Below are 18,102 nucleotides of genomic sequence, written 5' to 3'. Positions count from 1 at the left end.
CAGCCAGGAACCCAACGGAGGGGCCCTAGGGGATACAGGGACTTCCGGGCCCCTTTTAGGTCCCCACTGAGGGGCGGCCTGCAACGCGGCTCCCTCCCGTACAAGATGACCCACGTGCCTCTCCATATTGGCAGCTCTGGAGATCAGGGACCCTGACGACTTCCTCTCGGGACAGCCAGGACCCAAGTTAGAGGCCTCTGCTCAGGTGCCGCAGACGCCGTCACCTCTTGGCATGGCCCAGCCCCGGCAGCAGGATCTGGGTCCCGTACCCTGACTTCTGAGAGGGGCGGCTACAAGGCCCCTGCCCAGGAACCCAGCAGTCTCCTGGAGCCTGTCCCTCCTCCAGGGGACAATTACCCGTATACTTCTCTGATTACCCACTGGGACACATAAAAGAGAAATTTTACCGCTCTTGTCGACGCCTTCTGGGAACCCCTCTAAGCATCAGTGAGGGGGCACCCTTTAAATTACAAGGCGTATCAGGCAGGCTACGGAAAGCGTTCGACCTCCATTGGATGTGACCCACCTGCAGCACAGAGGTTGGGCTATCGCCCCTCGTAAGATTCAAGGGCCGCTCACAAGTGTTAAATTTCTGGGCCTCAATTGGTCCTCTGAAGGCTGGGAAACTCCACCTGAGGTTAAACACGAACTGTCAACGCTTCAGCCCCCGCCATGCTGCGGCAAGCCCGCCACGGCCTTCACACTGCGGACGCATACCTCGCTTGCCACTACCCTCTCCGCAGCCACACACGGAGCCCCCACGTTTCGGCGGGGAGGAGCCCAACAGCAAGCTCTGTAGCTGGCACAGAGGTCAACTCATCAGGCCCTCCAGCTCCTTCCTCCAGGTGGAAGCGCTGGCCGCCACGGACCACGCGTCCCAGGACTACGGCCTAACCGCGGCTCCCCCTGGCTGCCCCACGGGCTTCCAGACCGGAAGGCTGCACTCCACAGCCACGCGCTTCACCCCCAGAACATCGCAGTCTGGCTCCTTAACGGGCTTTGCTAGAAACGGGCCCTCGCCGACCGGAGCTGCCATCCTCACGCTTCTAATCAGATCGCGGGCAAGGGACGGCTCCCCACGTGGCTCCGTGCAGCCACAGAGGCCCGTTCCCGAAAGCGGACAGGGCACCCCCAGGAAGGGGCTGACTCTGCGGAGGCGGGTCTTTCCGGAGGGGAGGACATGGCTTCCGAGGTCCTCGGCCCCCTGCCCACGGGCCGTGAGGAAGTGGTGATGGAGGCGCCCCCAGCCCCGCCTGGGCCTCTAGCAGGCCGAGCCAGCCGCCGCTAAGAGCTGGCGTGCGAGAGGGGAGTCCAGCTGCTCCGTGCACGGCAGCGCCGCCACCGTCCGTGGCAGGGCGGGGCCAGCTCAGCTCGCTGGGCTCGCGGCAGCACAGTTGGCTGTGTAGAGCACTGCTGCCCGTGGCCGGCCTCTTGTCCGCGTCTCTGCTAACTCCCGGGCAGCTGCTGACAGGCTCGCGGTCCGGTCAGGCCGACGGCAGGGGGATGATTTTCACATCTCGTCTGGGGTGCTCCGTGTGGAGGGTAACGGGGCAATCAAAGCCTTTCGCACTTCAACACGAATGCTACCTCGACGTGTTTTCCCTCGCCCGAATCCCAGTCACCATACACTTGGGGCTCTCGACCGGCTCCACCCACCCCTCAGCCCCCCGCAATCAGTCCTCAGCTCCACCGCGCCAGCCTTTCTTAGTTACCGCTTCTTCACTCTTTATTCCTCGGCCTAATGCTCCCCAAAGGTCCTCTGTCTCTTTGGATCACGGGGTAGCTACCGCCACAATGGCCTGGGTGCACTGGGCGCAGGGCTGTCCTGCTCTGGGGGCGCCTCTCACAAAATGCACCGCTTTGAATCGCAGATGACGTCCCCAAACCAAACGCTGGAAACTGCCGTTCTTTGGTCCCGGGAGGGGACGAGCCTCTTAGCTGCCGCCAGGTTGATTTGACTGGGCGGCTCCCTCCCTCCGTCCCACTACCCACTTCACTACGACTTGTGTGATACTCGCACTGGTTTACTGCTTGCTACACCCACCCCGAACCCCTCTGCGGGTAGGAGCCTCCCTGTCTTGCTTTTCTGAGTACACCCCGCTCCCATTCAGGCCTCCCAACACCACGGACTCGGATCCTCAGAGCAAGGATCTCATTTCACTGCCCAACAGGGCATCCGGTGAACTTTCATTTCGGCCACAGGCCTCTGGCATTACTGGATGCCACGGTGGACTTTGAGAATCCTCGCTCCTTAAGTTCCAGGGCAGTAGACGGCTCCTACGTGGACTTCCTCGCTGCCAGGGGCACCTGCCACTTGAAATGCTAAGCCCCGTGGCCACCGCTCTCCTCACACCCGGCCGCCGGGAGAGGCTCCCACCGCTGCTCTGCGGGAGAGGAGGTGCTGGCAGCGTCTTCAGACCAACCCCGGCTGACCCCGCACTTTGCGGTCGCAGGGCTGAGCTCCCGGGGGAGCCGGCCGGCCGGGGTCACGGTCGGCCAGCCTGACCCCCGCTACCTGCAGCAGCACACGCCGCACGTCCGCCTCGGTGTGCTCCGCGCTGAGCTGGCCCAGAAGGAGCTCTGCAGACAGCCGCTGGGCCACGAAGCTGGTCACCCGGTTGCCATCGTAGCCGTTGAAGACCCCGTATAGGAAGCAGTTGTTCTCACTCCTGACAGAGAAGGGGGAGCGGCTTGAGACAGGGGGCTCACAGAAGAGGGACGCCGGTTCCCAAGTGGAGGGGAGGAGGGAAAGGACTGGGGGAGACCAGAGATACAGCAGCGGTGGCTTCGGATGCCCACCAGGGTTCCCCCACTCTGACCATCATTCCACCCCGGCATGGCCTTCCAGGACACTCCCTGACACCACTGTAGCAGGCCCTCGGTCGGCCTGAGGTCCAGAAGTGCAAGGGACAGCAGGAGATGCCCCCCCGTGGGTCACAGCTCAGTGGCAAGCCCCATTCGGGACGGGTGCAAACTTGCCTCCGAGGCTCAGGAGGGCACTGCCGACAGCGCTCACCTGAACTTGAGCCAGCTGTCCTCCGGTGGGTGGCTCTCGGTGCCCTTGCCATCAGCAGAGTAGCTGCGGTTGGAGGCTGAACCAACCCCAGAGAGGTGGCAGAGCGGCAGGTCGTCTGTCCAGCTTGGCTGCTGCTCCTGAGGATACCAGGAAACCAGAAAGTGTCACCTCCTTCATGAGGATGGACCCCACCTCACCTTCTTTCTCTTCCCCAACAGAAACATAGCAGCCCCAGAGCCCCACAGACGGTTCTGCTTCCTTCCGGAAAACAGTGCTTGGATGAACAAACACCTGCAGAAGGGTTTGCATGTTTTTATGGGTAGTCCACAATGCCGTTCCCCAGGAAACCTGGAAAAAACTAGAGTTCCCAAATTCTAGGCTCAGCAGTGGTTTCTAAGCACGAGCTGTGTTACGAAACATGAGTGAGACACACAAAAGAAGCAGTCTCTTGGTAGAAAGCTCTTTGGTGGCTCCCCACCGCTCCCTGCCATGGCTCTGACTCCAACCCCTTGGGCACCAGTTAAAACCGGAGATTTCCAGGCCCAACCCCCAGAATGTCTGGTCCTGGTGGGGCCCAGGATGCCTGCGTCGCAGGCAGCTCCTCCCAGGTGCCCGATTCGGGAGGCCCGACAGCGCTTGAGAAACTGCCTTTACGAGCCAGCTTCAGTCATACGCCATGCCCTTGGCATCTCTGCCCTCGGTCCCTGCTCTGCTCTGGCACCCTCTCGCATCTGCTCCGTGCCACATCCCTCTCTCCCAGTACAAGTGCCTGCAGCACCTCACTCTTTTCCCTCTGCGAGAATATACTCCTTATCCTTGTCTAGCAATTCTCCATGTCCTTCAGAACTCTGGCTCAGGAGTCACCACCTCCAGGAAGTCTTCCTTCAGGAAGGCCCCCTCCCGCTGCCACTGCTCTGGCTCGGCTGACAGCCCTTCTCATGCACTCCTCCTACACCTGGCTCCCCTACTCCTGCCTGCCTGCATCTGACTGCCTTTCTACCCCTTGGATCTCAAAACAGGCAGTCCAGCTTTAAACCTCACATACACGCGTGAGCACTTATGCAGAGCCGTCCAGGCCCAGCCCAAACACAGATTCTGAATTTCCGAAATCTCCTAGGAGCGCACCCCTAAGTCCCAGAAACGGCTCTGACACAAGGCCCAGGTATGAGCCATTCTTCTCACTGAAAGCCTCCCCATACCAGGCCCCTATCTGAGAGCTGTGCCTGGTTCCCAAGAGCCTTCCCAGGACCACCCGGCCTGGAAATGACGGGGAGCATCGAAGGACAACTGCAAAGAGGGTACCACTTGGATCGAACGGAACGCTGTACTGAAATATTCAACAGGCACGTACCCTGTGCACAATTTCTTGTAAGGTCGTAGTAAGTCTTCAAAAAAGGATGTGAAAACCACTTCAGCAGGCTCTTGCAATCAGATATGCAAATGGCCTGTGGTTAGCTTTTGTGGCAAATTTTATCTTCTGTTTATTTACATACTGACAGTGAGTGCCTTTATGGCTTTTTAAAATTGCTTTGATGCTGCATTGATTCTAGCGGGTTCGTTCTGTCTTGCACCCTTGGAGCAGCTTCTGCAGGGTGCAGGAGTTTATTTTTATTTTTAAATTAACATATAGTAAAATGGACTTTTTTTTTGGCATGCCGGTCTATGAGTTTTCACACGTGTTTTGGGTGAGTGCCGCCACAAGATCTGGGAAGAGCCCCATCACCCCAAAACGCACCCGTGAGTTGCCCCTTCGTAGCCACCCCTCCCCTAACGCCCAACAAGCAGACTTGTGCTCGGTCACTACGTTCGCTGTCTTTTCAAGAATCTCCTAAGTGAAATTAGGCAGTACGCGGCTTTTTTTCTTTTTATTGTGATGAAACACACGTGATAAAATTCACCATCTTAGCCGTTTTTGAATGTACAGTCCGGTGGTACTAAATACACTCGGCGTTGGGCGGCCAGCCCTGCCATCCGTCCCCATAGCTCTTTCCCTCCTTTTGTAAGTCTGAAACCCTGTCCCCACTAAACACAAACTCCCCTCACTTCCCCAGCCCCCGATGCCCACCACCACCACACTCCAGGTCTTGTAAGGCATAACCTTTTAAGACCGGTTCCCCTCACTCCGCATGATGCCTTGGAGACCAACCCCCATCCCACCCCCCCCTCCCACCCCCCGCCACCAAGTCACTGCGGGCGGCAAGTCTGTCCCTTCATCGCAGAGAGCCTCCCGTCAGATGGATGCAGAAGCCTGTCCACGCATCCACTGAAGGGCATCTGGGCTATTTCCAGTTTTCGGCAATTATGAAGAGAGCTGGCATAAACGTTCACGGGCAGGTTTTGGTGTGAACATAACATTTCACGTCTCTGGAGTAGGGATGAGAGTGCGGCTTAATTTTGTAAGAAGCTGCCAATCTGTTCCCCAAAGCGGTGTACCATCTGCATTCCCACCGGTAGCAGGCGAGAGTTCCAGGTGCTCCACACCCTCGCCCCGCCGTGGTCCTATTAAATGCAGACATTCTGAGAAGTGTGCAGCCGATGCCATCGCGCCTTTGATTTGCATTTCCCTAATGGCTAATGACGGTGTTGAGCATTTTTTCATGTGCTTATTTGCCATCGGCACAACTCTGGAGAAGAGTCTGTTGTAAGTCTTTTTTTGTTTGTTTTTTGGAGAGAGCAAGTGCTAGTGGGGGAGGGGCAGAGAGAGAGGGAGAGAGAATCTTGAGCAGGCTCCGTGCCCAGCGCGGGGCCTGCCGTGGGGCTCAGTCCACCATGAGATCATGACTTGAGCCAAAATCAAGGGAGATGCTGAACCGAATGAGCCACCCAGGTGCCCATTATGCCAATTTTTTAATTGGGTTATTTGTCGAGTTCTGAGAGCCCTTTGTGCTTTTTGGACCAAGTCCTTTGTTGGACATGTGATTTGCAAGTATGTCTTCCCAGTCTGTAGTTTGTCATTTCATTCACTTCCTGGTACCTTTTGCGAAGCAAGAGTTTTTAGTTTTTATGAAGTCCATTTTATCAGCTTTCTCTCTCATGGCGCACACTTCTGGTGTCTTAAGAATTCTGCCCAGCCCCAGAGACCTTCTAGGTTTTTCTTCAGATAGTTTCACGGTTTTACATTTAGACTTGTGATCCATTTGGGGTTAATCTCTGCATAAACCAGGAAGTTTCAGTCTAAGTTGTTTTGGGTTTTGTTTTGCACATACAGATAGCCAATTGTTGTAACATTGTTTCTTGCAAAGACTGCCCTGTCTCCATTAAATCACCTCTGCACTTCTTTCAAAAAATTAACTGGCCATACTTGTGTGGGTCTGTCTCTGGACTCTAGTCTGTTCCATGGATCCAGGTGTCTATCCCTCCACCGATTCCATGCTCTGGATTACCACACCTTTATAAATCTACAGTTTAAATCTGTATATAAGTCTATATTATAAAATCTACAACTTCTTTATAATCTATATTATAAAATCGGGTAGTGGGTTGCCTCTAATTTTATTCTTTTTCAAAACTGTTTCAGCGATCCCAGCTCCTTTGCCTCCCACGTAAATTTTAGGTTTGGCCTGTCTATATCTACATGGAAGACTTGCTGGGATTTTGACTGGAATTGTTTATAGATCAATTTAGGACATCTGACATCCTCACCGTGCTGAATTTTGCAATCCACCAACATGGTATGTCTTTAAATTTACTTACGTCTTCTTTATAGGACATCTACACAATTTCACCACAAGGGCTGAAAAGCCACTTGAAAACAAAAAATGTGACCAAAACCTAGCCATAGAAAAGAAACAGCAAGAGCTGAAATTCTGTTCAGCTCCTGACGACACCAGGCACTCAGCACTTTTAGGTCAAGTGACATACGGGAAGAAAAATTGTCACAGTAACGCAAATTGTTTCTAGCTGCAATCTCGACCTGTCTCATTTGAGAGTGATACAAATGTCTCTCTTAATATAAATGTGAAATTAATTAGGTCTTTGGACTCCACATATGACATTATGCAATTATAGTGTATTCAATTAATACCACCATGTATTCAATAAACATCTACGGGGCATTTATACAAGGCTGACATCATTCTAGGCACTGGGGCCACAGTGCAGGACATAACTGAGGGTCCTTGTCTGAAGCCTCCTTTCTAGGGAAAGAGAAACTTCCAACATGTTAATATAATAAATATTGTATTACAATACAATATTACAATACAATACATATTACAAAATATTTCAGATAGAGATACGAGCCACAGAAAAAATAATTAGGGTAAGGGGACAGAGAGTGATGGTGAGGGCTTTTAGATGAAATGGTCAGAAGAGGCCTCTCCAGGGGCCCCTGGGTGGCTCAGTCAGTTGGGCATCTGACTCTTGATTTCGGCTAAGGTCATGATCTCACGGTTCATGAGATCGAGCCCCACCTTGGCTCTGCTCTGATAGGGTGGAGCCTGCTTGGGTTTCTCTCTCTCTCTCTCTCTCTCTCTCTCTCTTTCTCTCTCTCTCTCTCTCTCTCTGCCCCTCCCCTGCTCACTCTCTCTCAAAATAAATAAATAAACATTAAAAAAAAAAAGAAGAGGCCTCCCTGAAGAGGTGACCTCTGAGCCAGACCCAAATGATCACGGAGCAGTAGCCCTTTCAGAAAGTGGGAAAGGGGCCTTCCAAGCAGAGGAAATGGCATGTGCAAAGGCCCTGAGGTAGCAAAACAAGTGTGTGAGGTTTAAGTAAATGCAAGAAGGCCAGCATAGCCTCTGCAGTGACCAGAGGGGAAAATGGCTTGCTACCGTGTTCATATATATGCATGCGCCTATGTGCCTAGGTGGGGACAGGGTAGGGCCTTCCTTCCATGCCACTGAAAAGAGTTCATTGCCAAGGAATTAATTATTTTTCAACGAACTGCTTTGTTGCCAATTATCGCTTAGGTCTTAGGTCTGGTTAGCATGCCTCCACTGTCAGAGGCCTCACAAAGGTTGGGCAACTTGGCAAATAAATTTCCCAAAGAATCTTTTTCTAGGGTCTGTCTCCTGCCTGCAACTCAAATGAAACTAAGCAAAAGATTAAGCACAAAAGCATCTCCCCAGTCTGGAGTGTCTCAGGTCCTCCTCCTGAAAAGATGGGTCGAGACCACTCTTCAGCACCCTGAAGCGCCACAGCTGTTTCGAAGCATGCAGGAGAAGATGTTCATTCATACTTTTTAGAATCCTATCTGTGATTAAAAATGAGATTCAGACGGGGTGCCTGGGTGGCTCAGTTGGTTGAGCATCAGACTCTGGGTTTCGGTTCAGGTCACGATCTCACGGCTTCCTGGGTTTGAGCCCCGTTTCTGCTTGGGATTCTCTCTCTCACCCTCTCTCTCTCTGCCCCTCCCCTACTTGCGCTGTCTCTGTCACTCTCAAAATAAATAAATGAACTTAAAAAAAGATAAGATTAAGAGGGATTGAACTCGACCTCTAGTAGGAAATGAACAATACAAATGTGTCGCCCATGATGCAAAACCTGTCATCGATGCTGCAATCACGAGACTCCCTCTGCCATTCCCTAACTCCCATGAGGGTTAGACACAGGCTTCCAGGGACTCGAATCTTTACAACAAATTCATACTTTCCAGCAAAAAGTAACTATTACCCGAGCAACGTATGGGCCCCACTTGACACTGTGAGATACACTCTGACAAACACTAATGAGAGAGGCTCTTTCGAGGAAGGAAGGAAATGAACTAGAGTAGGTGACTGAGGAACTCACCACCTGGGTGTTTCAAGGCACAAAAACAACTCACTCGCCCAATGGGCGCCCGTGACACTGCTCTCAGGGGCGTGCTGGTACCGCGCGGGCCGCCGCAGCCACGCTCAGCTCGCACGGAGTAACAAGCTGTCCCAAATCAGAAAGACTCCAGGACGGTGGTCCACCTCCTGACAAGCACCCGGTTCTTCAGACAGGATTGATGACTAGTGCCCGGACACCTCTATGATGTTAAGTGCTCTTCTTTTAAAAAATGATTTTCATGTTTTTAAATTTTATTTTTGAAGGAGAGAGACAGAGCACGAGCAGGGGAGGCACAGAGAGAGAGGGAGACACAGACTCCGAAGCAGGCTCAGGCTCTGAGCTGTCAGCACAGTGCACACACGGGACTAAACTCATAAACCATGAGATCGTGACCTGAGCCGAAGTCGGACTCTCGACCGACTGAGTCTCCCAGGTGCCCCTAAGAGCTCTTTTTGAAATGTGATTCTCATAATGATGAGCTAGTAATATTTTGGAAATATAGTTGACTCTTGAACAACGTGGGGGCTGGGGCACCAGCCTCCTGCGCAGTCAAAAGTCTGTAACTTTTGAGTCCCCCAAAACTTAACTATTAATAGAGGCTACCTTCCACTGGAAGCCTTACCAATGACATAAACAATCAACACATGTTTTGTACGTTACATGTATTGTGTACTGACTTCTTACAATCAAGTAAGCTGGAAAAAAGAAAACACTAAGAAAATCATAAGGAGGGGAGCCTGGGTGGCTCAGTTGGTTAAGCGTCTGACTCTTGGTTTCGGCTCAGGTCACAATCTCACGGTTCGTGAGTTCGAGCCCCATATCCGGCTCTGCACTGAAAGCAGAGAGCCTGCTTGGGATTTCTCTCTCCCTCTCTCTCTGCCCCTCCCCTGCTTGTGCACTCTCTCTCTCTCTCAAAATAAATAAATAAATAAATAAATAAACAAACAAACAAACATTAAAAAAATTAAAAAATAAATAAAAAAAGAAAATCATAAGGAAAAGAACATACATTTATTTATAATACTATGTTTATCGAAGAAAAAATCCGCACATTAGGTAAATCACTGTAGTTCAAACTCATGTTGTTCAAGGACCAACCACATATTATTTCATTAGCTGGCAACTGGTGTTCAGGTCAATGGCTGTGGATTCCAGTGCTATTGTTTATTTAAGGAGAGTGTCCGTTGATACTAACACTCAAGAAAACAGTGCTCAATGGGTACTTTCTTAACCTGCCAGTCGGTACTAAAGCCAGCATCTACTGAGTGGGGGAGACACAAGAGGCATTCTCGTTAAGATCAGAAACACGGCGAGGATGCCCACCTCCTCCGGTACCTAACACTGAACTGGAGGCGTGAGCTCACGCAATTAGATAAAAGAGGCAGAGCTTAAGAACCCGAGAAGTACAATTCCCTCTATTTGCAGTTGATAGTATTTGGAAAACCTAAAGAATTGATTTGAAAACTCAAAAGAAGTCAGAAGGGTGGCAGGATAGAAAAATCAAGACACAAAACCCAAGAACCTTCATACACGTAAAGAAGAGACTGGCATCTAGCCTCCGCGTGAAAATTCCCACTGGCTGTTAACTAAAATAACGGCCTTTTCCCCCTGCGGTTCTATCCAGGCGGTCTCCCCCAACCGCACTCCTATAGAGGATTTTTCTCAACCTAAATTGACTTTAGTGGGATTATACCCTACTGCTCTCATCTCAGCCTTCCAGCTTGTTGACATAATTTTGAACCTCACCCTTTCACGGATTAACAATCTCACTCAGCTGTCTATCCTGTGCAGCCAAGGCCTTCTAAGCAGCGTTCTGCGTGGTCTCGAAAAACCTGTGACCAGAACAAAAGGAGTGGGAAGCCAACCAACCTCTTGCAGGAGGGTGTCCGCACCAACACAGGAGGGAAGTAACACTTCCCCCAGAGGTCTGCTCTACTTGAAAGGCCAGATGTATTCTGGGGACCCCAAATGAAGAGGCTACTGACCCCAGAGGTACAGTCGCACAAACAAGCACACACTTTAGAACAAATCGACTATTTATACACGTGAAACTTGCTGAGCAAAGTCCTCCTTATTTCAAAACACAGGCACTCTTTAAACATAAAGTTCCTAGCCACCTGAGTTTGGGTGGCTATTAAAAGATTACCCAAAAGTATCTTAAAACGTATCCACAGTGAGTGAGGCAAGGCCTCCCCTTTTCTGTCTTTCCCAGCCCCATCCACCTCCAAAGGCCCTGCTCGAATCCAACGGGAGCCACAGGCCCGTGTTTCCCAAACCTCCACCATCCGCTCACCATCTTCAAGAAATAATCTGCTTCGTACTTTTTCTTTAACCTGCCACATTTTCTTGGGGCGCCTGGGTGGCTCAGTTGGCTAAAGGTCTGCCTTTGGCTCAGGTCATGATCTCATGGTTGGTGGGTTTGAGCCCCATGTAGGGCTCTGCGCGGATAGCTCCGAGCCTGGAGCCGGCTTCGGATTCTGTCTCCCTCTCTGTGTGCCCCTCCCCCGCTTGTACGTGCGCCTCTCTCGCTCTCAAAAATAAATAAATAAGCTTAAAAAATAAAATAAACTGTCACATTTTCTTTTACTCAAGAGACTTCATTTTGAACACAAACTTTTTCACTATTATAAGCAGAAAATGAGTATTACTTGCTGTATCTTTCTTGCAGATAATAAAAAATGAAAACAAAACAAGGTTATTAGATTCCAGCTGAACCTACTGCCTGCTGTAGACTCTGAGTTGGAGCCCTGTTCTCTCTGCTTAAAAAAAATTTTTTTAACGTTTATTTATTTTTGAGACAGAGGCAGAGCATGAACAGGGGAGGGTCAGAGAGAGGGAGACACAGAATCCCAAGCAAGCTACAGGCTCCGAGCTGTAAGCACAGAGCCCGACGCCGGGCTCGAACTCACGGACTGTGAGATCATGACCTGAGCCAAAGTCGGACGCTTAACCAACTGAGCCACCCAGGCGCCCCCTCTGTTTAAAAAAAAAAAAAAAAAAAAAAAAAAAGCAAGGGTAGGATGCCTGACTAGCTCAGTTGGTGGAACATGTGATTCTTGATCTAGGGGTTGGGAGTTTGAGCCCCATGTGGCATGTAGAGATTACTTAAAAAAAAAAAAAAGCGGGGGGGGGGCACCTGGGTGGCTCAGTTGCTTCAGCGTCCAACTCTTGATTTCGGCTCATGTCATGATCTCCCAGTTCATGAGTTCGAGCCCTGCGTCGGGCTCTGAACTGGCACGTCATTAGGATTCTTCCTCTCCCTCTCTCTGCCACACCCCCCCTCGCGGTCTCTTTCAAAATAAATAAATATAAACTTTTTTTTTTAAGTGGGGGAGAAGACTTGCAAGAATCAGAAAGGTGCTGGGGCACCTGGGTGGCTCAGTCAGTTAACTGTCCAACTTCGGCTCAGATCATGATCTCACCATTTGTGAGTTCAAGCCCTGCATCAGGCTCTGTGCTGACAGCTCAGAGCCTGGAGCCTGCTTCGGATTCTGCGTCTCCCTCTCTCTCCACCCCCTGTTGCTCATGCTGTTTCTCTCTCTCTCTCTCAAAAATAAACACACATTAAAAAAAAAAAAGAATCAGAAAGGTATTAAGGATATATCAGGACCAAACCAAGTCTTTCTCCTGACATCATCAGAGTGTGAAAGAGAACAGAAAAGCACATAACTTGTGTGCTATATAACAATGACTTCCATGCCAGCACATACCAAACCTCCTCATTGTATGTGTCCCAGACTCAGGGACAATGCAGCCCAAGGTGCCAGGGTCCCTTCCCTGAGAAATCTATCCTGGTGGCTCACTACACATACTGGTTATTAACCATTTGGCCTTCTGGCAACTCTCATGCTATAGCTTGGAACTGTCGTGTTGTTGTTGTTTTTTTTAAGTGTATTTATTTAAGTAATCTCTATACCCAACGTGGGGCTTGAATTCACGGCCCTGAGATCAAGAGTCATGTGCTCCACCAACTGAGCCAGGCAGGTGCCCCTGTTTTATTGTGGTTTTTGTTTGTTTGTTTTTGTAACCTGGTATTGTTAATTAGCCACTGATTCCAAGACATATATTTTCTATCTTTTAATCCCTGAAGTTGGTGTGTTTCAAGTTAATTGGCAGTGGGTTTTCTTTCTTAGTGGTATATAAAATAGTGATGGGTCCTTATCATTAATGGTGTCTTAGATCCAATGACCTATGGACCATTTCTCATATACTTGTGAGCATTCCTTGAGAGGAAGGACCTGCTTGGAATGCAGTGGCCATAGGAACTCAGACATTCCATGACAAGTGGCCAGAGAATTCCAGGAGTTTGTACCCACATAGGAGTATGAGAGTACCTGGTCTTCCCCGATTTCAGCAGTGGCCCCGAAGTCCCTCTGACACTGCTGTGGCTGGGTGAGCTGCCATCCTGTTGTCCCAGCTCTGCCCACTCCACCGGGGATTAGCCATGCCAAGCATCCGATGCCGACTCCACTCCACTGCCAAGTCTCTTGCTTCCTTCCTCCACACGCCTGAACAATTTTCGGAAAGGCCGCATATTTCCTATTCACACAAACCGCCCCCTTCCCCACCCCCGCACACACTGACGCATACCTTCTCCACGCCCACAAATGCCAGGCCTGCCAGCACCAGCGGCAAGGGGCGCCTGGGGAGCCAAGACGGGGGCCCCCCACGCTCACACAGCCTCGTCACAGAGCCGCGTAAATACGCACCTCGGAGAGCGTGCACCCCTGTAACCCTTTGGTGGGTTACAAGTTCATTTCTCGGAAGAAATTTAACACAAAAGGCAGTAAGAAAGAAGTCTGTTTCAAAAAGCCTAATTTTGACTTGATTGTGTGAGGGAATTCCCCAAATTCGTGTTCTGGCATGAAAACTTTCTACAGTGATCCAGCTGCACGGACCCGGTGAAGGGTGTCACAAACACCTTGTGCACATGTATGGAAGCCGCTTCATATACATATGTTACCGCGTCACATAATAGGCCAGAAAAGTCCCCACAGAGATTCATCTCAAACTCCTGGGCAGCAGAAGTGCATAAAGCACGGTTCCAACTTCAGGCCACAGCTTGAATATCAAATTATGGTATGAAAAGGCTGAGTGTTTTTGTGGTGAAAGCACCCAGATTCCTTGGAGGCAAAAAGGAAGCTCAGAATGAGAGAATAATGCCCCCAGGAAGATGGCTGGGGGGGGGGGGGGGGCAGCTGTTCTTTCTCTCCCAAAAGCTGAAAATACCCGGTGCCTCCTGCCATCTCTCTTTCTGAATGACCCCCTTTTCCTTCCCCACTTCTCTGGGACCAGCTCGACCCCTGCCCACCCCACCCCCCCCCCCCTTTCAGCAGGCTTTTCATCAAAGGCCCTCTATGTTTTCATCACAAATATAGTCCTAATACATGCTTAAAGGGGCTGCTAATAATTGTGGGGCAGTTATGTGTGCGGCAGCAGCTGGGCCACATTCTGACGGCGGAGGGGACGACTGTGGGTGATGGCCTAACGGATGTTTTTATTTTAATGGGTGCGTATTTATTATGGATGTTAGAAAAAATATTTAGCCAGCACCTGTGACCTCATGGATGTGGTCGCTCGAGTGATGTTTCTAAGTGAAAAAAAAAAAATTCATTTCAAGTCGATTTTCATTTTATGACTAAGTACAGCAAAGCCCAGGCAGAAACCACACTCTTGATTCTCCCAGCCCCAAATGCGCTCCAGGGTCCCCCATCTCGGTGAAGGGCACCGCTGTTGTGCCAAGTGAAATCCTGTAGTCCTTCTTCCCTCTCCCTCTGTCACGCACCCCACATCGGATCCAGCAGCAAATCACACCAGCTCGTCCTCCAAAATACAGCCAGAACCTGCTACTTCTCCCCACTCCTCTGCCGTCGCTCCTGCCTGGACGCCCGGGAGCGCCACGCAGCAGGTCCCAAGCTTCCACTCTCTCTCCACTCAAACCTGTTTTTTTTTTTTAATTTTTTTTTTTCAACATTTATTTATTTTTGGGACAGAGAGAGACAGAGCATGAACGGGGGAGGGGCAGAGAGAGAGGGAGACACAGAATCGGAAATAGGCTCCAGGCTCTGAGCCATCAGCCCAGAGCCCGACGCGGGGCTCGAACTCACGGGCCGCGAGATCGTGACCTGGCTGAAGTCGGACGCCCAACCGACTGCGCCACCCAGGCGCCCCTCAAACCTGTTTTGACACAGGCTCTTTCTCCAACCACAAACCAGATCGCGTGCTCCTCCTAAACACTGCCAAGTTTCGGGGCGCCTGGGTGGCTCAGTGGGTTAGGCGTCCGACTCTTGATTTCGGCTCAGGTCATGAGCTCCTGGTTTGTTCGTGCAAGCCCCGCGTCCGGCTCTGTGCTGACAGTGCGGAGCCTGCTTGGCATTCTCTCTCCGCCCCTCCCCTATCTGCTCTCTCTCCCTCTCTCAAAATAAAGAAACAAACATCAAAACCAAAAAAACACCAGCCAGTTTCACAGCACACTTAGAATAGAGCCTAAAGAAGTCCACACCAGGGTCCACAAGGCCCCTTGGCCCTTGGTCACTACCACTCCCCCAACACGCTCTACTCCAGCCACGCTGGCCTCCGTGGTGCTCCCCAAACACACACGCCTCTGCATCCCTCTTCCCTCAGGCAGGAATACCCCTCCCAAATCCCCTACTGCAGCCCATCAAGCGGTGGGAGGTCTCCTCCAAATAGTCTGTCTCAAATGGCCCCTCTGCCCTTCTGCGAAGCACCACCTGACGCCATAGATATTATTATATCGTAATCCGTATTCATTCGTTGTTACGGTCTCCCTTATCAGAACACAGGCTTCACGAGGGAAGTGTCCCCCATCCCCACACAGTGCCTGCCACAGAGTAAGAGCTCAGTGACACTCGAGTGTTCAGAACTGAAGGCGGCACTTCATGGCTGGACTGTGACTACGCTAGGCTAGGGACTGTAACGTGTGAGTTCATTTAATTCCAACAACACTCCTGGGAGTCCCTTCGGCTGGGAACCAAGGTCCGGGGATGTTAAGTGACTGACTTGTCCGAGTCCAATCGAAACCTGTGCTTTTTGTTAGGCCGCGAAGGACCCAAGTTCCTCTGAACACACCAAGCTACCTTCAAAAGCTCTTCTTCTGTTCAAAAGACCTTTTAAGGGACCACGCTGCCTGGGGACCTCTGCCATGCGGATACCCGTGAGGGTATTCTTGGGTGACAGCTACCCGACCTTGTGTGGTAGCCCTCACAGCCATCTGCTCAATGACAGTATCTGAGCTGATCTTACCACAGGACAGCAGAGAGCCGGTCAGCGAGCCACACACACTGCCCGGACACTCAGACGCCCTGTGAACAGGGATGTCTTGATCACCATTAGGATGGGAGGGCTCTCATGTGGACATCACTGCCACCCCCTGGCCTTTCATCACGAGGCTATGTGCTTAAAGCTGATCATCCATCTTCCAAAGATTCCGTTACCACCCAGGAACACGTTCCGGAGCTGGCAAAGCCTGGCTTCTGTCTAACCTGAGTCCCCTGGGCTCCATCACACCTAGAAGAGGGGGAAGCTGGAAGGCACTCTCCTCAGCAAGCCGAGTCCCTCCAGAGCAGTTACCGCTTCCAACATTCGCCACGGTCCAGCCCAGATGTCTGGAATTTTTACAACAGGGAAATTTATACAGGGGCCCTGCCCTCTGGGAGCTTCCAGAGCAGAGGGGCCAGGCCCACTTAACTCAATGACAAGGCTGACCTGCAGAGCGCCGGTAAGAGAAAGGCACAGCCAAAGGTGTGGAGGGGGAGAGAGCAATCCCCACAGGGGAGCCCTGAGAATTGCTGTCCCAGAAGAGCAGTTTCAAAGCCCGTCCTTAGTACACAGCACTGAAGGTCACCCTTCCCCAATTCTTATGCTTTAAGTCCCTCAAGGGCAGGGCCAACGGCTGCTGTAAGGCCAAGGCCAAGCACTGGACAGGGCTACAAATGCTTTACTATTTTACAAATATTTACGGAATGCCTGGCACCTAGTGGTGGAAAGAGCTGGTGATACTATTCACTGTGGATCACAAGTACAGGAGGCAGGCAAATCCACAGGGCAAGTACGACAGCTTGCCACATCTGGGGTGGACCCAGGGGACCAGCACCCTACGGTGGCAGGTCCGATGGGGCTCATGATGCCAAGATGTGTGTGCATCCATGTGCACGTGTCAGGAGGACGCAGGGGCTGTAAGACACCAGCGACAAATCCATGAAGGTCCAGACTGGGGGTAAGGGTGAGTCTCGGGACCATCCTCCCCACTGCCTGCTTTCACCTTACAGTTAAGGAAACCGAGGCATGACCAATTACAGCCAGGACCAGGACCCAGGCTGCCACTCGCGTCATTCCTCCGGTATCACCTGGAGGTTAACCCCGTTCCTGGAATCAGGCATTCTGATGTTAACCCTGACTCTGCCACTTACTGGCTGTGTGGCCTTGGACAAACGACCACCGTTTGTCCTCATCTGTGCCTCCGTTTCCTCATCTGTCAAACGGGAATAAGAGTACCCACCTCCCAGGGCTGTGATGAAAATTCAGCTTATAACGTAAAGCAACTGGCGGAAAACCTGGAGGGTGATGAGCGGTACACCACGGGCTGCTGCTGCTGCTGTAACTGTTATTACCGCACGGCTGCTCAGCGCCCGGGGTGGGCTCACCGCCCCGACTATCTCAGCCACCGCGCGCCACGTTCCCTTCCGGCCCCGGGACGCTCCCCACCCTCGACGCGCCCCTGACGCTCGGGGTCGCTGCGATCGCGAATCCCAGCCCCTGACCGCCCGGAAGCAGCGCGCACGCGCGGGCTACGCGGGGCCGCACGCGCCGCCGGCCTCGGGAATGGGGGCGGGGGGGGCGGCCCCGAGTCGGGAGGGGGAGGGCAGCGGCTACACCTCGTCAGGGAGAGGGAGGCTGCCCAGCGGCGGAGAGGGAGCCGCGCCTGCACCCGACAGGCCGCCCCCTGGGGTCCCAACCCCCAGCCCGGAGAGCGGGTCGTTCCTCACACTCTGCAGCAGGCTCCTCCTCTGCGCCGCCATCTTGGAGGGACCCCCGCGGGTGAGCCCGCCTCCCAGCAGAGCAGGCGAGAAGGGCGGCTAGAGCGGCCTGAAGGGGGCTTGCTCACAGCGCCACCCCACGGCCAAAGCGGGACGGGGCCGTGCGCTATCTTCCCCTTTTTCTGTCCTGGGAGGAAAAAAGGGAAGGCCTCCTTCCCTACGTGATTGCGTCTCGCCAATTTTATTTGCGCATTTTCTCCAGGATGCTTTTCAGGTGGGGCTCCTAAGACACCAGATTTGGGTTCTTCATGCGCTCATTGGGCGTGGGGTCCGGTGAAT

General features: G+C 52.0%; 1 protein-coding gene across 2 annotated transcripts in view; it reads right to left on the bottom strand.

The window, feature by feature from the left end:
- The window catches only part of TAB1 (TGF-beta activated kinase 1 (MAP3K7) binding protein 1), a 32,896-nt gene extending 15,068 nt beyond the window's left edge, over nt 1-17,828 (bottom strand). For both annotated transcript variants that reach the window (XM_047865499.1, XM_047865500.1), the window contains exons 1-3: nt 17,773-17,828; nt 3,017-3,153; nt 2,516-2,669 (exon numbers count right to left, since the gene is read on the bottom strand). In XM_047865499.1, the coding sequence (XP_047721455.1) occupies nt 2,516-2,669; nt 3,017-3,153; nt 17,773-17,805 (324 nt within the window). In that variant the 5' untranslated portion in view covers nt 17,806-17,828. The remainder of the gene's footprint in view (nt 1-2,515; nt 2,670-3,016; nt 3,154-17,772) is intronic.
- Between the last annotated feature and the right edge of the window lie 274 nt (nt 17,829-18,102).

Source organism: Prionailurus viverrinus, chromosome B4, assembly GCF_022837055.1.
Source record: "Prionailurus viverrinus isolate Anna chromosome B4, UM_Priviv_1.0, whole genome shotgun sequence".
NCBI classification, from domain to species: domain Eukaryota; kingdom Metazoa; phylum Chordata; class Mammalia; order Carnivora; family Felidae; genus Prionailurus; species Prionailurus viverrinus.
The sequence above is the reverse complement of the archived record's forward strand: the minus strand, read 5'-3'. Positions and strand labels throughout refer to the sequence as shown.